Source organism: Mastigoproctus giganteus, chromosome 11 (assembly GCF_048544385.1).
Source record: "Mastigoproctus giganteus isolate SK-2022 chromosome 11, ASM4854438v1, whole genome shotgun sequence".
Taxonomy (NCBI): Eukaryota; Metazoa; Arthropoda; class Arachnida; order Uropygi; family Thelyphonidae; genus Mastigoproctus; species Mastigoproctus giganteus.
This window is the reverse complement of record NC_143585.1, coordinates 25,506,651-25,527,152: the sequence shown is the minus strand read 5'-3', so window position 1 is coordinate 25,527,152 and position 20,502 is coordinate 25,506,651. Positions and strand designations below refer to the sequence as shown.

Sequence of the window (20,502 nt, the reverse complement as noted above, 5' to 3'; positions counted from 1 at the left end):
GTAAGCTTATCTGTGAAAAGATCTAACCCTCCCAAACACTTCCTAATTCATTTCACAAATATACGTGGTCTCAATTCTAATCTCAACGATGTCCATTTCCACTTGCAGTCTGCCAAACCCCCATGTACTTTTTCTGACAGAATCTCAGTTATCGATTGATTCAACTACTGCTCATCTCAGTTGCCCAAATTATTCGATGTATGATTCCTTTTGTCTCAAAGGTGGTACTTGTGCATATGTCCGTTCTGATATCCCTGTCAGAGACTTGGTAATTTGGAATCTCCTCTTTTTGATCTTCTCTGGCTTAAAATCTCTCTAACTCATTGTGTCAAATTCATCTGTTGTCTCTACCATTCTCCCATAACTCCTTTAATCACTTGGAGCTCTTTTACTTCCTCTCTTTGCAACTTGACTTTCTCCATTTTAACTTTTCTAACAGTGAGGCAATTTTCCTTGGTGATTGCAATGTTCACAACTCCAGCTGGCTTTCGTTTTCTAGTCACACCAACCCAGCTGGTCGAGATGCTGAGGTTTTTGCAATTACTAATGACCTTGCACAGATTGTTCATTTACCAGACAATCCTAACCATACAGTCAACATGCTTGTTCTTTTTCTCACAAACAACCCTTCTAAGTACACAGTCGAAGTGAGATGTTGTTGTTGTTATTTGGTTTTTAGGAGCAATAGCAACTAAGGCCATATTGCTCCGGGGATATGCGGTGGTCATTCTCTGACCTTTCCGCATCCTCCGTATTTGGTGGCTCACAGGCTCGAACCCTGGTCTAATCAAGAAGCATGTGCTATGCACTGCTGCTCCTGCCTACCTGGCTACGGAGGCACCATCTCGTCGAAGTGAGAGGTCCTTTAGGCACCTCAGATCACAACTTGGTGATTGTCTCTTCTCCAATGGAGCCTTTATCTTACGGCTATTCCCAACCCTGTATTGTTTGGCATTACAAGAATGCAAAATGGGATGACCTGCGAGATTTCTTTTCTTCTTTTTCTTGGTCGGATTACTGTTTCAAAACTTCTGATGTCAACGTTTGCTCAGATTGTGCCAGGGAAATTATTCTTGCAGGAATGGAATCCTTTATCCCACACTCCACTTTAATATCTCATCCTTTATCTAAATCTTGGTTTTCCAATAAATGTGCTAAGGCTGTTCAAGATAAGAACGTTGCATATTGTAATTGGCTTGTTTCTAATTCTTCAGTTTCATTTTCTGCCTATACCAAAGCTCGCAACAATTGTAAAGCAGTTATTAATCAGTCCAAACCAGAGTCTAAACAAGCTAAGAGTGGAAAACTTGCTTCTTGCCCTAATGGTAGCCGAGCATTCTGGTCTCTTGCCAAAGCTACTGGCCGCAACCTTTGCCCATCTCTGCTCCCACCTCTGTCCAAACCAGATAGTTGTGTTCACTTCAGCCAAGGATAAAGCTGACCTGCTAGCATCCCATTTTCCTTCCAACTCATGTATTAATGATCTTAGTAAAACACCTCTCACCATGCTCCATTCAATGCCTCCTGTGGTCTTCCATCAAAAGGATGTCAGGATTTTGACAACCTTAATGCTAAGAAAGCTCCAGGTCCCGATGGTATTTCTCCACTTGTTATCAAAACCTGTGCTCCTGAACTTACCCCTGTTCTTTGCCACCTTTTTTCACTTTCTTATCCCAAAGGTGTTTTTCCTTCTACTTGGAAGTTTGCTCATATCCAGCCAGTTCCTAAAAAGGGTGACAAATCCCTCCCATCCAATTATCGTCCCATTGCAATTACTTCTACTCTTTCTAAAGTAATGGAGAAATCAATTAACCACCAACTCTTAAACTACCTAGAAATCTTCCGTCTGATCAACGATCGCCAGTATGGATTCCGTCAGTGTCGATCCACTGGTGATATTCTGGTTCATGTTACCCATTTATGGACTAATTCAATGGAAAAGTTCGGTGAAACACAAGAAGTTGCTCTTGACATCTCAAAGGCTTTCGATCGTGTTCGATTCTCTGTCTTCTAACTTCTTCACTAATGCCGGTGTCCCCCCAAGGTTCAGTTCTTTCCCCCACTCTTTTCCTCTTGTATATTAATACCTTCTTCCGTTGACTGAAACTCCTATGCATAGTTTTGCCGATGATAGCACATTGCATTCCACTTTCCAGTTTGAGAAACCTTGCCCTGCTCAATCAACTTCAACTTCTCGAATATCCGCTACCAATTCCTAAAATGCCGATCTCCAGGTAATTCTCCAGTGGGGGAGACAAATTAGTTGATTTCAATTCTTCTAAAACTCAGTCCTGTCTTATTTCTCTCAAAAAGGATTCTTCTGCTCCTATGCTTATCTTTGGTGACACTCCAATTTCTAGGCAAGATGATATATCTCTTTTGAGGATTACCCTGACTTCTAACCTCTCTTGGCACAAGCACATTACAAATATTGCTTCCTCTGCATCTAAAAAACTTGGTTTTCTCTTTCGCTCTTGGCATTACTTTTCTTCCAAACAGCTGTTCACACTTTACAAATTGCAAATCCACCCTACCATGGAATATTGTTCCCACATCTGGGGCGGTGCCCTGAAAACCTCTCTCAGGCTTCTAGATTCCATTCAGAAGAGGGCAGTTAGGTTAATTAATGACCCCTCTCTAACAGAATCTCTTCACTTGCTGTCTCAGACGTACTGTTTCTGCTGCATGCCTCTTCTACAGCTATTTTCATGGGCACTGTTCTTCTGAATTAGCTTCTATAATTACCGCTCTCTCTTTCAAAACAGTCCGAACACGTGCTACCACCAGCCAACATCCATTTACTGTCCAACTTCAAACTCACAGAACCAACTTTTCAACTTCCTCGCTTATTCATTCAACTGCCGTTTTCTGGAACAACCTTCCTTCATATGTATTTCCCAATCACGATACTAAGTACTATAGGTTCCAATACCTCTCGTGTTTGGGGTTTACATAAAAAAAAAAAAACTTATGTAGTTAAACTTATGGGTAAACTATGGTGTATTTACACCAATATTATATAATTAAAATAACAGAAATATAGTATTATAGATAACAGAAATATAAGACCTCAACCCAATCAGGATTTGATGTTATATATTACAGCTGCAATATATTTCTTATATTATAGCTGATGGGGCTAAGATTAACAATCAAAACAATGATGATCATAAGTTTTCTGTATGGCATGTACCTATTCCTTTTAATTTTTCACATACTTATTCCTGCCAAAAATGCTTTTTGCAAAGAAAAATCAATCAGTGTTTCATGGACACATAGGTAAGCCACCAGATGTACATATATAAACAACACTTAAATCATGTACATACTTTGCACTTAGAAGATCCAAGGAGAAAAAAATCATGAAAAATAAGATATAATGTGAAAGACAGAAACTTGGAAATTCAATAACATATTCGTTATTGAATACGTTATCGATTTTTATTATTGCTGTTATTATTCCTTTTATTAAAGGAATAATAAATCTGCAGGAACTTGAAAATATGCTTTCCATTTCAACAAAACCTGCTAACCTTACTTTAATTCCATAATCTGTGAAACATTTTGCTATTAATATATTAAAAATTAATATATTAAAAAGTATTAAATATTTAATACTTTTACCTTTAATATTGGGGCATCTTCCTCACATATCAGAATTCGATTTTCTGGATTCCTGATATCTGTCATAAAAATCTTTCTGTCTCTACCTCCAGAAAACACTGTAGTGAAACTATCATTAGCCTAAAAAAAAAATAAATCAATAAATAACCATTTCAACTTTTGATGCATAAAATCATTCAAAGTAGCTTTAACTTAAGAAGAAGGAAAAATAAAGCTGTTATATTTTCAGGTTGGCCATGATGGCTTAAAATAAAGAGAATGATAATTACCAATGGCACTAACCTGCAGTGCCCAAACTCCTTCTTCATGGACCCTTATAGTTGCCATACACCTTTGTTGACCTAGTGACCAGAGTCTGATTGTGCCATCTGAACTGCCTGACAGGCACTAAACAATGGGTTAGAATAAAAGCAGTATAAATGAATTATTTTTAATTTCACCAAAAAACTGCAATTTTAAAACTGAAAATGATGATTTCCGTAAAGAGATATCAACATTTGTATATTTCGGAATACAATAATAAATCATAGTCTAAGCAAAAAATACTTCTCAAAAGAACTGTAGATATTGCAGCAGCCACATTTTTGATTTTTAAAAAGGTTAAGATTCAGTTATTGTAAGCAGGTGATTTTTCACAAAAAGCAGAAGGAAAGCGAAATTTTAAAATCCAGACTTGTGACTTGAAATTAAATTTCACTGACAACTATGCATTTCATATTAAGACAATGCCATATGATTATGGTATGCTTTAAAACATTAGCCACCAACACAGAATTTTTGTCTGTATATTTCTTTTTGGATTATCTGTTAGATGCCAACTGATTAAGGCAGCTTGCAAGGGTGATACTGTTTTAATTTTGCGCATTTCAGAAGTGTTCAGTAAAAGTTTTGTTTATAACAACTTGCTGTCTAGACTTAAGAGACAAGAGCATTTCCAAAGTTTCACCACAAAGAGAACAGCTGAAGTGCATTTTTTTCACCTGGCTGAATATCCCTCTCATTCTCAGTATTACTATAAGGAATTGTTAAAGTGCTAGGTTTTACTTGGAGAGTTTTCTTTTTTAAAAACTTCTTTTGGATCACAAATTTGCCATATCATGCAAGAAAGCCCTAGCTTTTGCTGTGCAAGCAAAATTAAATAAAAAATAAATAACAATAATAAAAATAAAACCCTCTGTACATATTCCACACATCATGTACAGCTGATCATTATCCAGATGATTTATGAATTTTTTCAGACCTCAGCCACCCACAGAGGTAACTAATTCCAGCAATTTACAAATAGATGTAATTCAAATTTATGTCCACTAATCATAATATAATTTATAACTATGAATATTTCACTTTCATACATTTTTACTGTCCACTCTCTCTAAGGTCCCTAGTTATACCAAGTTCTGCAGCCTGCACTTTTGAGGTCTTTCCTCATATGGGCACCCTTTTTGCTGATTTTGCTAAGATAAGTTGCATGTCTTTGGATCTCTCCAAGAAGCTTGTTGACTTTCTTTGCATGCAGTCACCATACTTGGGCAAAATGTTCCAAGTGTGGTCCTCACAATTGCCTTATACAATGGGATTACGATCTCTGCTGTATAAGGCAGAGTAGAATGCGTAACTTTTTAACTAAAAGGACATATCATAGTTCCAATAAAGAAATCTTAGACTAGCTTTGAGAGTTTAAAATGTAATCTATAAATAAAGCTAATCTTTTATAATAATAAAATTATAATACTCAAGATGTGGCCTGACCATTGCCTTATACAATGGGATAATCACCTCTTTATCCCTATAGCAAAAATTCCTGTATATCAGGCATGTCAAACACACGGCCTGCAGGTTTCATGTGGCCCTCCAACAAGAAGTCTGCAGCCCGCCAAGATTTCTTGAAAATATATTTTTTTTAATTAAAAGAAATGGAAAAAAATACTAATCAAGTTTATTTTTATTTTCACATAATTTATTTCAAATTTTACATTTAAGCAATTTTCAATGCAGCTCTCAAAAAAAAGAGAGAAAAGATAGGATATAATGTTTCATTTTTAAGCCTCTGCCTGCAGCTTCAGGCTACTACAGACTGCAAAGTGTTTGCTCAGTTGTATATTTGTGAATTATATTTTTAAATGTGTGCAGTTAATTTTGTGTTTTATTTGTATTAAATTAAAAAGACACATAATAATAAACATTATGACAACCCCTAATACCAGTATGAGCAAGAAAAGAACAATCGAAGAAGAATGTCGTAACTTCCAAGAGAAATGGGAGCTAGACTATTACTGCATCCAGAAAAAGAGCAAAATAGTATGCTTAATATGTAGTAAATCTATTTCAGTCTGCAAAGAATATAATATTAGGAGACATTACGATACACATCATAAAGAAATTTATGATAAATAAGTTTAGAAACATCGTGAAAGTAAGTTGTTAGAATTGAAATCAATTCTTAAAAAAAAAAAAAACCAGCAAAACTTGTTTACCAAACATTCTGAGGAAAATACAGCACCTGTAAAAGCTAGTTACTTGTTATCACATTTAATTGCAAACAAATCAAAACCTTTTACAGAAAGAGATTTTATTAGTGAGTGTTTAATTAAAGTAGCAGAAGTGTTGTGTCCAGAGAAAGCAAAAACTTTCAAAAGTGAAAGCTTAAGTAGAAACACAGTACCTAATAGGATCGATGAAATAGCTGAAAATTTAAGAAATCAGCTCAATTCAATGATACCACATTTGAAGCTTATTCTATTGCAACTGACGAAAGTACAGACATTCGAGATATTGCTCAACTGACCATTTTTATTCGTGGGTGTGATGTGAACTTGAAAGTAAGTGATGCGCCTTTAGAAATTATTCCTATGCATGATACAACCACTGGAGCTGATATTTTTGGTGCACTCATGGAAATTCTGAATAAATATAAATTACCACTGAACAAGTTGGTTTGTCTTGCAACTGATGGCACACCTGCCATGACGGGTATTACTAAGGGTGTCGTTGCAAAACTAAAAGAAACATGCAAACAACGTGGTAATAATCATTTCAAGCATTTTCATTGCATTATTCACCAGCAAGTATTATGTTCCAAGGTTTTAAATATCAGATATGTGCTAAAAAAAAAAAAAAAAAAGTCTTTAAAATTATATTCGAGCACATGGACTTAATCATCGACAATTGGTTTCAATTCTGGAAGACATAGAAAGTGAACACACTGATTCTTCGAGCTGCTGGATGAAATTATAATGTACTTGGAAACAAAGAATTATGAATGTACTGAATTAAAAGATGTACAATGGATAAAGGATCTGGCTTTCTCAGTTGACATTACAAGTCATCTTAAACTTCAAGGAAAACATAACATTGTTACAATGTTATTTGATAATATTAATATATTCAAAGAAAAATTATTACTTTGGCACAAACAAATAGAAAAAGAAAACTTATCTCATTTTAAAAGTTGCCAATCTCTGTTGTTAAAATCACCTGACTTAAAATTTACAGAATATACACACCAAATTAAGTTGTTAGAAATGGAGTTCAATAGAAGTTTTTCTGATTTCAAAAACTGAATTACAGTTTCATCTTTTTACTTCATCTATGTCTATTGATATTGTTGATGAGAGCTTACAAATGGAATTAACTGAAATCCAATGCGAGTCTTTGCTAAAGCAAAAATATATGGAAGTTGGAATTCCAGACTTTTATGCTTATTTACCGGCAGATTGATTTTCAAAAATTTTATCTTTCGCTACGAATATATTGGCTATGTTCGGGAGTACATACTTATGCAAGCAACTGTTTTCTTCGATGAAAAATAACAAAACTTCAGAAAGGTCAAGATTAACCGATCCCCATCTATCATCAATCTTACATTCAACCAAATTTTGATGATCTGCTTTTTGGAAAACGATGCCAAGTGTCCTCTAAAAATGATATAATAATAAATTGTGGTTTTATTGTTTATTTTTTATTAAATATTGTAAAGTATTTTTAATTTAAAAACTAACGTAGGATACAAAACAGGTTATCTATATACTAAATACAGTAATTCTAAAAATTGTATTTTGTTTATTTTTTGAGTATTGAAGGCATGTGACCCTCAGCCTAATGCAAAATAGCTTATAGGGCCCATGGTGCAAAACGAGTTTGACATGCCTGCTATATATCATTAACAAAACCCCAAAAGCCTGTCTGCATTGCTCAGAAAACTTCATATCCGACTGCACAATTACCCCCAGGTCTTTTTCGTTCTCCACTTCCCCGAGTGTAGTATCACACAGTTGGTAAGTTACTCTGAGATTACTGATACCCACACGTAGTACTTTGCATTTGTCAATTTTAAACTTCAATTGCCATTTTTCAACCCGTCTGCCTAACTTTTCTGAATTCTGTTGAAGTAGAATACTGTCATTCTTGTCATTAAACCACCCTGCCAACCTTTGTATCATCTGCAAACTATCATATGCCTTCATTAATATAATTGATGAAGGCATAGCAGGCTTAACATCCAAGTTTGAAGGTGATACAAAGGTTAACGAGGTGGTTAACGACAGGAATGACGGTATGCTACTTCAACAGGATTTAGAAAAGTTAGGCAGATGGGCTGAAAAATGGTAATTGATAAATATAGAAAACAACAATGGGCCCAACATGGAACCCCCAGGGTTCCGTGTTAGGCCCATTGTTGTTTTCTATATTTATATCCACTAATAACATTAGTCCACAAAGAGCAGTGGTCATTGATTACCACTCTGTCTTATCCCACTCAACCATCCCTTTATCTGTAGCAGTAACTTTCCCTTAATGCTGAACTGCTCCAATTTGTACAGCAGTCTTTTATGTGCAACAGTATCAAAAGCTTTCCTGAAATCCAAGTATGTGATATCAAAATTATTTTTTGCATCCAGTTCCTTTCTGACCACATTGTAGTATACAATCAAATTGGTCAGGTTAGATTTCCACATAACAAACCCATGCTGTGTCTGAAGTATAATTGCAGCCTTGTCTAGGTGATCCTGCATTTCTTCTTTTACTTGTGATTCCATTATTTTCCCTGCAACAGAAGTTAAACTGATAGGTCTGTGATTCTCGTGTCACCCTTTGATCCCCTTTGTGAATTGGCGATACATCTGCACATCTCCAGTCTGTGGGGACCTTCCACGAATTCAAGGATGCTGTCATCACTATGGCTAAGGGTTTGTTTACTTCCTTCGCTGCCTCTATATATTGTGGGGTCTCGACTTACGATATTCTCAGGAACCAATATACCTTCCATACGATCATTTATTTTAAGGACCAATGATATTTGTAGGTACCGATGGCTTTCTGATATAGCTGGAACAAAACATGGGTGGAAATTTTCAGACGCATGGAGCACGGAACATAACTTGTACGATTGTTCTCAACCAATTAGCATTTCTTTTATCTGTGATTCCATTATTTTCCCTGCAATAGAAGTTAAACTGATAGGTCTGTGATTCTCTTTTTTACTGTTCAACACGTGGCGCATGGAACATCACTTGCATGATTGTTTCAGATCTATGATGATCTGAAACTTAAAGCTCCATCAACCAGTGGCAGTGCTGTGCAGCATGTTGAAGACTTTAAAGCCAGCAGAGGCTGGTTCAAGCACTTCAAAAAAAGGGCGAATGTCAAAACTGTTGAAAGGCATGGGGAGGCATCCAGTACTGATAAAAAAAAGCAGCTGAGACCTTTAAAACTGAATTCCAAGAGTTTGTTGATCAGGAGGATTATCTTACCCACCAGTTTTAACACTGATGAAACTGGCCTCTTCTGGAAGTGAATGCCCAGGAGAACATACAATCACTAAGGATGAGGCCTAGTTTACCTGGGAATAAGCCTATGAAAGATAGGCTCACTCTCCTGTTGGGTGCCAATGCCTTTTGGATTTTATGCTGAAACCTTTGCTTGTGTATCACTTAATACCCCCCAGAGTATTTAAAGAACAAAAGGTTGGCAAAATCATGTTGGGAGAACTTTGGCACAGTAACAAGAAGGCTTGGGTTATGGGATATGTCTCCAATGAATGGGAGCTTGAAGTTTTCTGTCCTTCAGTGACGAGTTATCTTGAGAAAAATAAGCTTCCTGTGAAGGCACTGCTCCTGCTGGATAATTCTCCAGGCCACAATCCCAACCTTGTTCAATTTCTTGAGGTGCAATTTGATTTTATTCAAGTCTTAATTTTTGCCACTCAACACCACTCTTCTTCTTCAACCAATGGACCAGTAAGTAATTGCAACCTTCAAGAAAAACTACACCACGAAAATGTTCGCAAGCTGCTTTGCAGCGGCCTCTGGTGAAAATGCTGTCACCCTCAAAGATTTTTGGAGGTCGAAGTTCAACATGCTGGATTGTGCGAGGCTGATTGTAAGTTCTTACAATTATGTTTCCACCAGGTGCTTAAATTCAGCCTTGAAAAACATCTGGCCTTTAATTATCCATAACATTGACGAATTTAAAGATAATGGTGCTTTGACAAATGATATTGTCAATCTTGAAAAATCAGTGGGTCTGAAAGTTAGCGAAGAGGATGTGGAGGACCTTATTGATGCTTATGGGCATAAGCTAACAACAGAGGAGCTACAAGAGTTGGAGAAAATTATGGAGAGTGACATTGGAGAGGAAGAGCAAGAAAAAGACGCCCAAAAAGTGTCAGCTAAAGACTCATTGCTTGTTGGGAGTGTTTAAGAGAAGTGTTAAAAAAAAAAACACCAACATTGAAAACACTGAACTCATGATTGAAGTCATTTCTTACTCCAGAAAGCTACAAAAAAGTCATAAAAAAAAAAAAAAAAAGTCCACTTAGGACAATTTCATTGCAAGTAACAAAAAAAAAAAAAAAAAAGACTGAAAAGACACCCAACACTTGATATAGAGTCCCACCACCACCACCACTATCTACCACTGATTTCATCAGCTCTGCACTTCAAATCGAAGGTAAATGCTAATTTATTGTCAGTTTTTTTATTTTAAAATGTTTTATGCTTATTTTTATCACTAATTTTTAACATGTAAGAAATACCTATTTTATGTGTTGTTGGGGAATGAATTACAGGAAATCAATGTATTATTGGTTTCAACTTACAATATTTTCAACAAACGATGGGTTTGTGGAACGAATTACAAATCGGATGTTGGGACCCCACTGTAACTGGATAGATCCCATCCATCACAGGTGCCTTTATGTTTAACTTTAACTTAACAATTTCTCTTCCACTTTTCTCTCATTATTACAAAATCATTTAGCTACCTGTTAGAGCTTAATAAACTTCTGGCATCCCCTTCCCCAAGGAGTTTCTCATGTGTGAATGTAGATGCAAAATACTCATTCAGTTTGTCAGCAACATGAGCATGATCATCAACAGTAGAACCATCGATATCAAGTGGACTAATCTGATTCATCCTCTTCCTTCTAGTGTTTACATAAGTAAAGAAGTCTTCGTTTTTCTTTGCATCCTTTGCCAAAGATTTCTCATAATCTGCCTTTGCTTGCCTAACCTCCTTTGTAACTTTACAGACTAGTTTATATCTACCATATGCTTCTGTATTGCTTGGTAATTTATATGTATCCCATGCATTTTTCTTCTCTGCTAAAGTCTCATCAGTTAATCTGACATTCATTTAGGCCTATACCTTGAAGAGCATCTCTTAGTTGGTATGAAAGCCTAGTAGCTTCTATGGTAAATTCCTTGAATGCTCCCCATTTAGAATTTACCTATGGTAACATCATTAGTTGGTCCCACTATACAGAATTTACAAACTTTTTGAGACCACTGTAGTCAACTTTATGAAAGCAAAAACCTTTCCCTTTACGGTAGTTACATCTTTAAGTAAATCCCAAATCAATACACTGTGATCACTGCCATCTAGTGGTTTGTCTATTTGCAGGTAAAATAATTTATCTACAGATAGTACAATTTGCTATTGTTTCACTCCAACACCACAAAACCTATTCAAATAATTAATCTAATAAATCTTCTTAGGTTTTCCCATGATTTTCTTTCTTTTGCTAAATTTCTACTTATTTACATTAATATTCACATTAAGATTTTACTGTACAAAGGAAACAGTATTAATCATAGGAATTGAGCTTAGGTAAAACCAGCTGAAACCACCATTAACTTATTCAAAATTTCATAAATATTTTTTGATGAACTACTTTATATAGCAGTTATTTCTAGTGATTAAATCATAGCTGATTAAAGAATAAACATACTGCAAAAAAAAAAAAAAAATTAAGATGGATAATTTTATTAATTTTTAATAATTTTATTTTTAACTTTTTTGCAGAAATCAATTTATAATGTTATTCAGCAAATATCAAATTAACTCAAACCGAAAGATTTTACTGTACAAAGGAAACAGTATTAATCATAGGAATTGAGCTTAGGTAAAACCAGCTGAAACCACCATTAACTTATTCAAAATTTCATAAATATTTTTTGATGAACTACTTTATATAGCAGTTATTTCTAGTGATTAAATCATAGCTGATTAAAGAATAAACATACTGCAAAAAAAAAAAAAAATTAAGATGGATAATTTTATTAATTTTTAATAATTTTATTTTTAACTTTTTTGCAGAAATCAATTTATAATGTTATTCAGCAAATATCAAATTAACTCAAACCGAAGAACTCAAAGATGTTAATGTTACCTGTGTACCTTCTCTATTTAACACCAAAGCTTTCACATTATCTGCATGACCCTTCAGTTTTGTAAGCTTCTGACATGTCCTAGGATCCCATGCCCTGAGAACTTTCTCAGTAGAACCAGAAACTATGACCGTACCCGGTGGATTCATTGCTAAACTATAGATACTATCTTTGTTATCTGTTAAAGAAGAAGCTGAAAGGATGTATCAGGATAAGCTAGATTATTAATGATATACTGTATTGTTTAGATTAAAAAAAAAAAAAGAAGAAAGTACGATAAATATTTTACTAAATATAGTGAATATATTAAATAATCTGTCTTCAACTAATGCAATTCAGTTTTCTACAGCAAAATTTATTAATACTTTATCTGTTATTATTTTTAATATTATTATTATTTATTTTTAATTTTTTTGGTCAGTGCAGAAAAAGCCTATAATTTACTTGCACTGTATGGCTAACACTGTGTTTCTAAGAATGATAGATATTCTAACCCACTGGCATCCACATGATTTTTCTGTCTGTGGATTTCTGTTATATATCAACTCATTATGATATTTTAAAGGAAGATTTTGTTCTCTTCAAAAATGTTCTGCCAAAGTTTTGTTTATAACAATTGCCCTCCTGCCTAGACTTGGATGTCAAGATCATTTCTATAACTTCACCAGAAAGAGAAGACTGAAGTATAGTTTTGTTTATTTCATTTGGCTGAATGTCTTTTCACATTCAGCCAGACAAAAATTGCAATGAAAAATTGTTAAAATGCCAAGTTATTTTCCTTGAGAAATTCATTAGTTTGTCTTTTTGATTAAAACGTTTTGTAGAAAGACAAATTATGCAATTGTAACTTTACTAAAATTAACTTGTTTAAGTTTCAGAATCCACATTTTTTTTATTTTTGCTATTTCACTATCAGGAAACATTTCTGAACAATGCAGTTGCATGTAATAAGCAGAACTCAGAGGAAGCTTAGTTTATGATGAATGATGCAGCACATATTACAGTATCATTATCATTTCGAAATGTTACATTTATTTCTAAATAGTGCAAAGAGGCTATCAGCTTTTACTGCACTGGCAAAAGAAAAGAAAATAATAAAAAAAATAATAAAAATAAAATAATAATAATAAAAAAACATAAATCCATAAAAAAAAAAACCAACCTATGTTTCTCCCTGCCTCATGCAACTATCCAGCTGAACTTTGAATTTCTCAAAGCTGCTAGCATCAAAAACTAACCCCAGAGGTAACTTATTCCAGTAATTATGACAAACTAGCTAAATGAAAACTTCTTACAATCCAATCTAAATCTCCTTCCATGCAATTGGGATTTACTACTGCTAGTCCTCGAGTCATTTATATTAGGTCCCCTCTAAGGTGCACAGCTGCCCACATATTTGAAGTCTTTCCTCATACAGGTTCTTTTTTTTTTCAAATCTCACTAAGCAGGTTAGTATTAGTAGTGGATGCAAGAAAGCAAGTTTATAAACTATCAGCAAAAAACAAAAAAACTACTTACCCCACTCATCCATCCCTTCCAAGAATTTGTCTAGTTTTTCCTTGAATTTTTTAGAACTACCCACTTCCACAACTGGCTGAAGGCAAATTTCTGCATGCCTATCCTTCCTCAATTTGGATTTATGCCCCTTCATGTGTATAGTTTTTAGTTTCAGCAAGAGGAAGAATGTCATCAACATTGAACTTACTCAATCTATTCAAAGCTTTAAACACCTCACAACCAGGAACTCCTCACAGATGTCTAGCCTACAGATGCTGCAATTTGCAGAACTGAAGCCTTTCTTGGTGAGAGTCCAAGGGTTGCTCCATCTTTGGACCCTTTCAAGAAGCTTGATGTCTTTTTTTTTTTTTTTTTTTTTTTTTTTTTTGGTACAATCTCCATATTTGGACACTGTACTCATGCAGTCTTAACTGTTTTACACTGCAATTATGATCTCCTATCTCTACAAGAGAATGTATGATAAATAATCAATAGGACACTGTGGGCATTTCTTGCTGCCTGTCTGCAGTGCTTGGAAGACAATGTCTGGCCATATTGCAACTCCAAATGCCTTTCTTCTTTCACAGTTTTTAATTCAATCCCATTAAGTGTATAAGTTATTTTGTGATTACTATTCCCTAAGTGTAAGACCTTGCATTTTGTTGCATAAAAACAAATGCCACTTTTCTGACCATCCCTGACGTCTGTAAAAATCATCCTGATGGAGCACTGCTTCATGCTGATCATTAAACATTCTCCTTGTCTTTACAACATCTGCAAATTTGACATCATACCCTTCATTTCTTCATTAATGTCATTTATGAAATCAGACAACAGTTGTCCCAAAACCAATCTTTGGGAAACCTTCTTCTAACACTAGACTAATCTGAAGAGTAACCATTAATCACAACTCTCTGCCTTCTGTCCTGCAGCCATCTAGTGACCCATCTTAGAATCTTACCCTTGATTACAACATATTCTAGCTTATACAGTAACCTCTCATGAGGGACTAATTCAAATGTTTAGCTAATTTGTTTGCAAATATCAGGTCAGGTTACAACATATTTCCCACCACTTGAAATTGAAAATACAGTACACAAAGCACTACATACAGTACACAAAGCAAATGTGTTTTACCTTTTCCATTTTACAATACAAGGAAAACCTTGCATACGCATGCTAAAATTTCTATGATATTTCATCCTACTGAGGATTCTGTTTATCAGCATTTCAATCCTCCCCCACATACACGTAATAGAGAACAAGACAGCATTTTGCTGCAAAAAAACTTTTTTCAGATATTTTATACAACGTAGACCAGCATATGATGGCTAATTTGTTAACAAAAATAAGGGGAAATTGATTTAATTTAAAAAAAAAAAAACTCTGGATTCAATGACAAAATCCATACTTTAAATTTTTTGTGAACAAATGGAGGAAAACTATGCTAACAATGAGAGAGAAGGAGGGTCAAAATAAGTCAAAAAGATAACGTCTCCATCATAAAATCTGCAGAGTTGTCAAGTATGTTAATGTATATATTTTAATTTTTGTGCAAAAGAATAGTTTTGTATATAAACAAACAATGTATGAATTTTCAATAAAATTCTTTTGTTCAAAAAATATAAACTGCATTTGTCTTTTTTTTAATTCATTTGTTCACAGGGATAAAACCTTTTGCACTACCATTACCAGTATTTTTCAAAGTGCTGCTTCAAAACAAATTCTAAAATACATTTCTACATTGCATTCTTTGTTAGAATTATAATCGCTGTTAATCGTACTTTGAAAACTTAAAAAAAAAAGTCTGAAAAAAAAAAAAATAATAACTTTTTAAAACAGTTAAATGTGCAAATAAGAACCATTTAAACATGTATAAAACACATGAATAAGGCTTACTTGTGACTGTATTATTGGAAGCAGTCAAGGCAGTTAAAGTATTGACATCCCATAAAAAAATCACCCTATCTAATCCTGCAGAAGCAACTTGTTCTCTTTCTTTTGCATATGCTAATGCTTTGACATAATCCTAAAATAAACAGAAAAGCATATTTTACAAAGTTTGACCAAAGGCTAAAAACTCAATAGTTTAGAGCTCATTTTTATTAAATTTTATATTTTTCATACTTCCATTAATGGCCATTTATCTTGAGTTCTAGACTTTTCCAACCATACACTACTATTCTGTCAGTCTTACCTTGTATTTTGTCAATTAGCTAAATAGTCCCTCTACTTGATTTATATATACCATATTATCAATGCAGTATAATATAATATATATACTACACTGCACTGATATCGAATGAAATTATTTTTAGAAGCACTTATGTAGGTACATCAGAGTTTGCTGAAACTATTGAAGGTTCCCGATTTGCAAAATAAAATATAAAAAGAATAAAGAACAGAAAACAGTTAAACAGACAAATCCAGCAAACCTTTGAAAGACTAGATGCAGAGGAGACAATATTCTCAAAAAGCACTGATGTACAATGTTACATTGAGATTGAATGAAATTAAAAATAATTTCATTTAATCTCAATGCAACATAGCATAATCTGAGTCTATTTGTAATCATATGTATTTTTGCCCTTTATATGGTAATAGGCTCTATTTTCTCCATGTTATCTTTTGTTTTATTTTATTTTTTAATCATTGTTGGTATGTTATAATTCTGCATTCAGTATGTGCTTAAAATTAAAGTTTAATTAAATGGAACTGGGTAGTTTATTATGCATTCATTAAGCTGAGTTTGGTTTCATGGTGGTAATTCTTATAACTTTAAGCATTGAACAAAAATGAAATGTGTTTAGCAATTTGTAATCATTCATATTTTAAAAATCCTGCCCCCACACCTAACTCCTTAATTTTTTTTGTCATTGCTACACCTTCCTCCTTTGGCTTGATGTGAGGATAACCATAACTTGGTTATTTACTCAGAAGACAGTACTTATATTGGGACCTTACAACAGTTGAACTAACGTATTTACTGTCAATAAATTTAATACAGTTTATATAAATAATGTGGTGTAAAGTGAGTTATCATTTTTTAACTTCTTTACTTCCTATAAAAAAAACATTATGGAAATCCTATTGTCTCAAAAACTTGATATTAAGACACATTGGACAAGACAAGACAACTCATGAAAGACCCACTAATACCCACATTTGTTAGATTTTACAGATATTAGTAGGTCTTGATTACACAAGTTATCTTGTCCAACATGTCCTTCTTTACTTCCATAAAATTATGTATTATTTTAATTTAGTATTTCCTTTCTGCAAATTACAAACTTCTGCACCACAACTACAGCAACTATACTATTTATTTATAAAAGATGTATTATTACCTACTATTTCATTTTAATTATATAAGGGGGAAAAAAAGAAAAGAAAAGAAAAGAAAAAAAGACGTTTATGCTCGCTACCTATACTTAGAGATAAGATGGTTCTTAATCAGTAATACATTACATGAAACCATTCCAACAAGCAAATGCAACTTAGGATTTATATAGTAACTTAAAACATACCTTATGGGTCCTTAATGTAGACATGCAAAATCCTTTGTAGGCATTCCAAACTTTTACTGTTGTGTCACTGGATGCAGATATCACTGAAAATAAGGAAAAATAAAATTATATACGTTAAAAATAAATTATATAAATTAATATTACATACTTCAATGCTATTTAAAATAACATTCCTCATAAAATAATATTTAATTTATCAAGTTAACATTGTCTGATATTATCTCCTACTCTGCTAATCTCATTCGCAATTCTGGTATCGATTGTAAAATCACAAGAATTGGGAAGTTCGTTCCTTGAACCTGTCCTATTGGAATACATACTAATGACTTGGAAATCAGTAGAAGCACAGGGTTTATCGGGAATTTTTTACAACACTAATACAGCCATAATTATCTGTAAGGCCATGGAACTGCGAAAAGTAAAGGCAAACTTTAGAACAGTTATGCAAAGAGTGCTAAAATCAACCTAATATTCAATTGGAAAATTCCTAGAGAAAGCAATAATTATAAACTACATAGGATGTGTCAGAATCACAAGAAACCTTAAAAATAAATTCTCATATGTTTGCATGGAAATTCTGGGATTGTGGTTTAAAAAAATGTGATTAATTTACACACTGGTTCCATCTTGAAGCTATTCTGCTCGCACTGGAAGAAAAATAAGTAAATCCACTTTGTATCTCTATCAGTGATACAAAAATAAAAGGCTTATTGCATCATCAGCAATAAGCCTTTCATCTAGCCTACCATTTTGAAAAATATGATTTATAGTTTTAAATATTGCACATGATCAGATACACAAGACAACCAAGTAATGGACTCTCCATGCTCAATCCAATGCTGTAATTCACTGTGAAAATCTAGCAATGCACTATTATGCTGAAACATGTAGCTGGTTTTTTTTCCTATGGCCAGATCATCAGTCACAATCCTAGAATATCATGACAAAAAATACTACTGGTTGCTAGCCAAGCAAAGAATGAAACCAACACTCTCAACAGTAACACAGAACAGGTTAACTTTAGATTAACCTTACAATAACTATTATGATTCCAAAGCTTAACATGTTCAATGTAGGTATCCGATTTTTTTAATTTCAACACATGGACGTCATGTCCATTTCAACTTTCCAATAAAATGAAAAGTTGCCACATCACAAATATATTTTCAAATTTTTTCGGCAATCATTATCAGCAAGATCTGACAGAAAAATTCATAATTTTTAACTTCATTAATCCATGTAATGTGTTATATTACATAATTTTTAGGGTAAAGGACACATTTTCTTAGAACACTATGCTGTAAGCTGAGAGAATTTTTTTTAAAAGCAAAATTGACTTTTTGTTGAAAAAAGCAGCACTGCAAAAAAAAAAAAAATACAAAATTACTTATCAACAACAAATAAAAGACCTTTGCACATATGCAACCAAAAGGCCACCTATTATAAAAAAATTAGTGTAGGCCAAAAAATAAGATTTTTTTTTTTATTCAGTATTTATACATTTTTAACAAATTTGATCCCAAAACTTTTTTTGATCCTACATTGTGTATTAATGGAGAAATTGTGCAGTCCTCATATGGCAAAGTTTTTCACAGCATGACCTGTGCTTGTTAACAAAATCCCGTTTACTGAATTTCTAGATAGGACACATTTGAATAAAAGAGATGCAAAAATATCTGTTGATGTTACTGAGGTAACTTTATTTTGGAAAACTGTTAATAGTAGTTAAAAAAAAAAAAAAAAAGGTATTTAAATTCTTGCACTGCTTCAATCTACCTTGATTGGACATATACTAACTTAGAAATCAATAGAGGAAATACAGGGCCAACTGGGAGAGTAATGGGAAATTACAAACCAGTTGTTCAGTTTCTGTTGTTGTAGGGTTTTAGGAGCATGAGCAACTAAGGCCATATTGATCTGTTCATACTGTCTGTAAATTGTGTGTTCTATGGTCAATTTTCTGTTTGCTGGACAAAAAACCTAAGTTTCTGGGAGAAAAAAAACCATGCTACCCTTGCCCGAGACTGACTAACTCAGCCATGTTATGAAAAAGGCCCATAAAAATCCCTCACGTCATCAACAGGACTCGAACCCAGGTCTTCTCCACTCTGTGTGGGGAGGACAGTGATTCTATCAGCTGTGCTACCCACGAGGGCCCAGTTGTTCAGTGTTAAAACTAACCTAATATCCAAGTGGAAAATTTTTTGAGAAAGTAGTTATTTAAAGCATCATAAGCAATAATAACACCATATGACCAAAGGTATTTAGAAGTAGGTAGTTGCAAAAGAGCATTTAATTCAAAAACCTAGGGCAACATTTGGCCAGTAGACCCCCTAGTGGGCATACTTCTACCAATTTCTGGTAGGTGTTGGCCAGACTTTGCCACCATTCATTCTGCAAAGCAGTTGACAGAGCCAGTTTTGGAAGGCTGTTTTTACAACAGCCTAATTTGACACAGACCCCAACCAATCATCCAATCCAACTTTGATGCCACTGTCCACAAAGTAACCTGTACGCTTCATGCTGCATGACATGGGAGGTGATTATCCCTTTGTATAAGGCAATGGTCAGACCATGCCTTGAGTACTGCGTACAGGTCTAGAGGCCTTATTTTAGGAAGGATGTAGATTTACTTGATCATGTGCAGAGAAGGGCAACAAGATTGGTGAGGGGAACAAAGGGGTCCTCTTACCAAGAATTAAGTTCTGCAAATTGCAGCAGCTGGAGACTATGCACCTGCGAGGTATCTGATTGAGGTGTATAAGGCCTTGAATGGGTTGAGCATGCTGAATTCTGATGGGATTCTTCCGCTTGCTCAGATTACGAACCTAAGGGGGCATAAATTCAAATTGAGGAAAGACAGCTGTAGAATTAGAATAGATGTGCCGAAATTTGCCTTTAGCCAGCGGGTGGTTAATTGCTGGAACAAACTTCCATCTGTCGTTGTGGAAGTTGATAGCTTAAATAAATTCAAGGAGGAACTGGACAAACTTTTAGAGAGAATGGTTGTGTGATTTTTTTTTTTTTTTGGCTGATGCTCTCATACGCTTGCTTTCTTGCATCACATGCTTCTATTACTATTACTACATGGAGCACTGCCGTGATGAGGCGTCTCTGTAGCCAGGAGCAGCAGTGTGTAGCACATGCTTCTTGATTAGACCGGGGTTCGAGCCCGTGACCACCAAATA

At 34.2% G+C, this 20,502-nt stretch overlaps 1 protein-coding gene across 1 annotated transcript in view; it reads right to left on the bottom strand.

Annotated features, from left to right (window-relative positions):
* The window catches only part of LOC150077815 (WD repeat-containing protein 48), a 109,706-nt gene that overhangs the window by 61,969 nt on the left and 27,235 nt on the right, over positions 1–20,502 (bottom strand). Inside the window, exons 4-8 of the mRNA XM_090385297.1 lie at positions 17,315–17,397; positions 15,687–15,816; positions 12,293–12,483; positions 3,907–4,011; positions 3,625–3,744 (exon numbers count right to left, since the gene is read on the bottom strand). Of these exons, the coding sequence (XP_090241423.1) occupies positions 3,625–3,744; positions 3,907–4,011; positions 12,293–12,483; positions 15,687–15,816; positions 17,315–17,397 (629 nt within the window). The remainder of the gene's footprint in view (positions 1–3,624; positions 3,745–3,906; positions 4,012–12,292; positions 12,484–15,686; positions 15,817–17,314; positions 17,398–20,502) is intronic.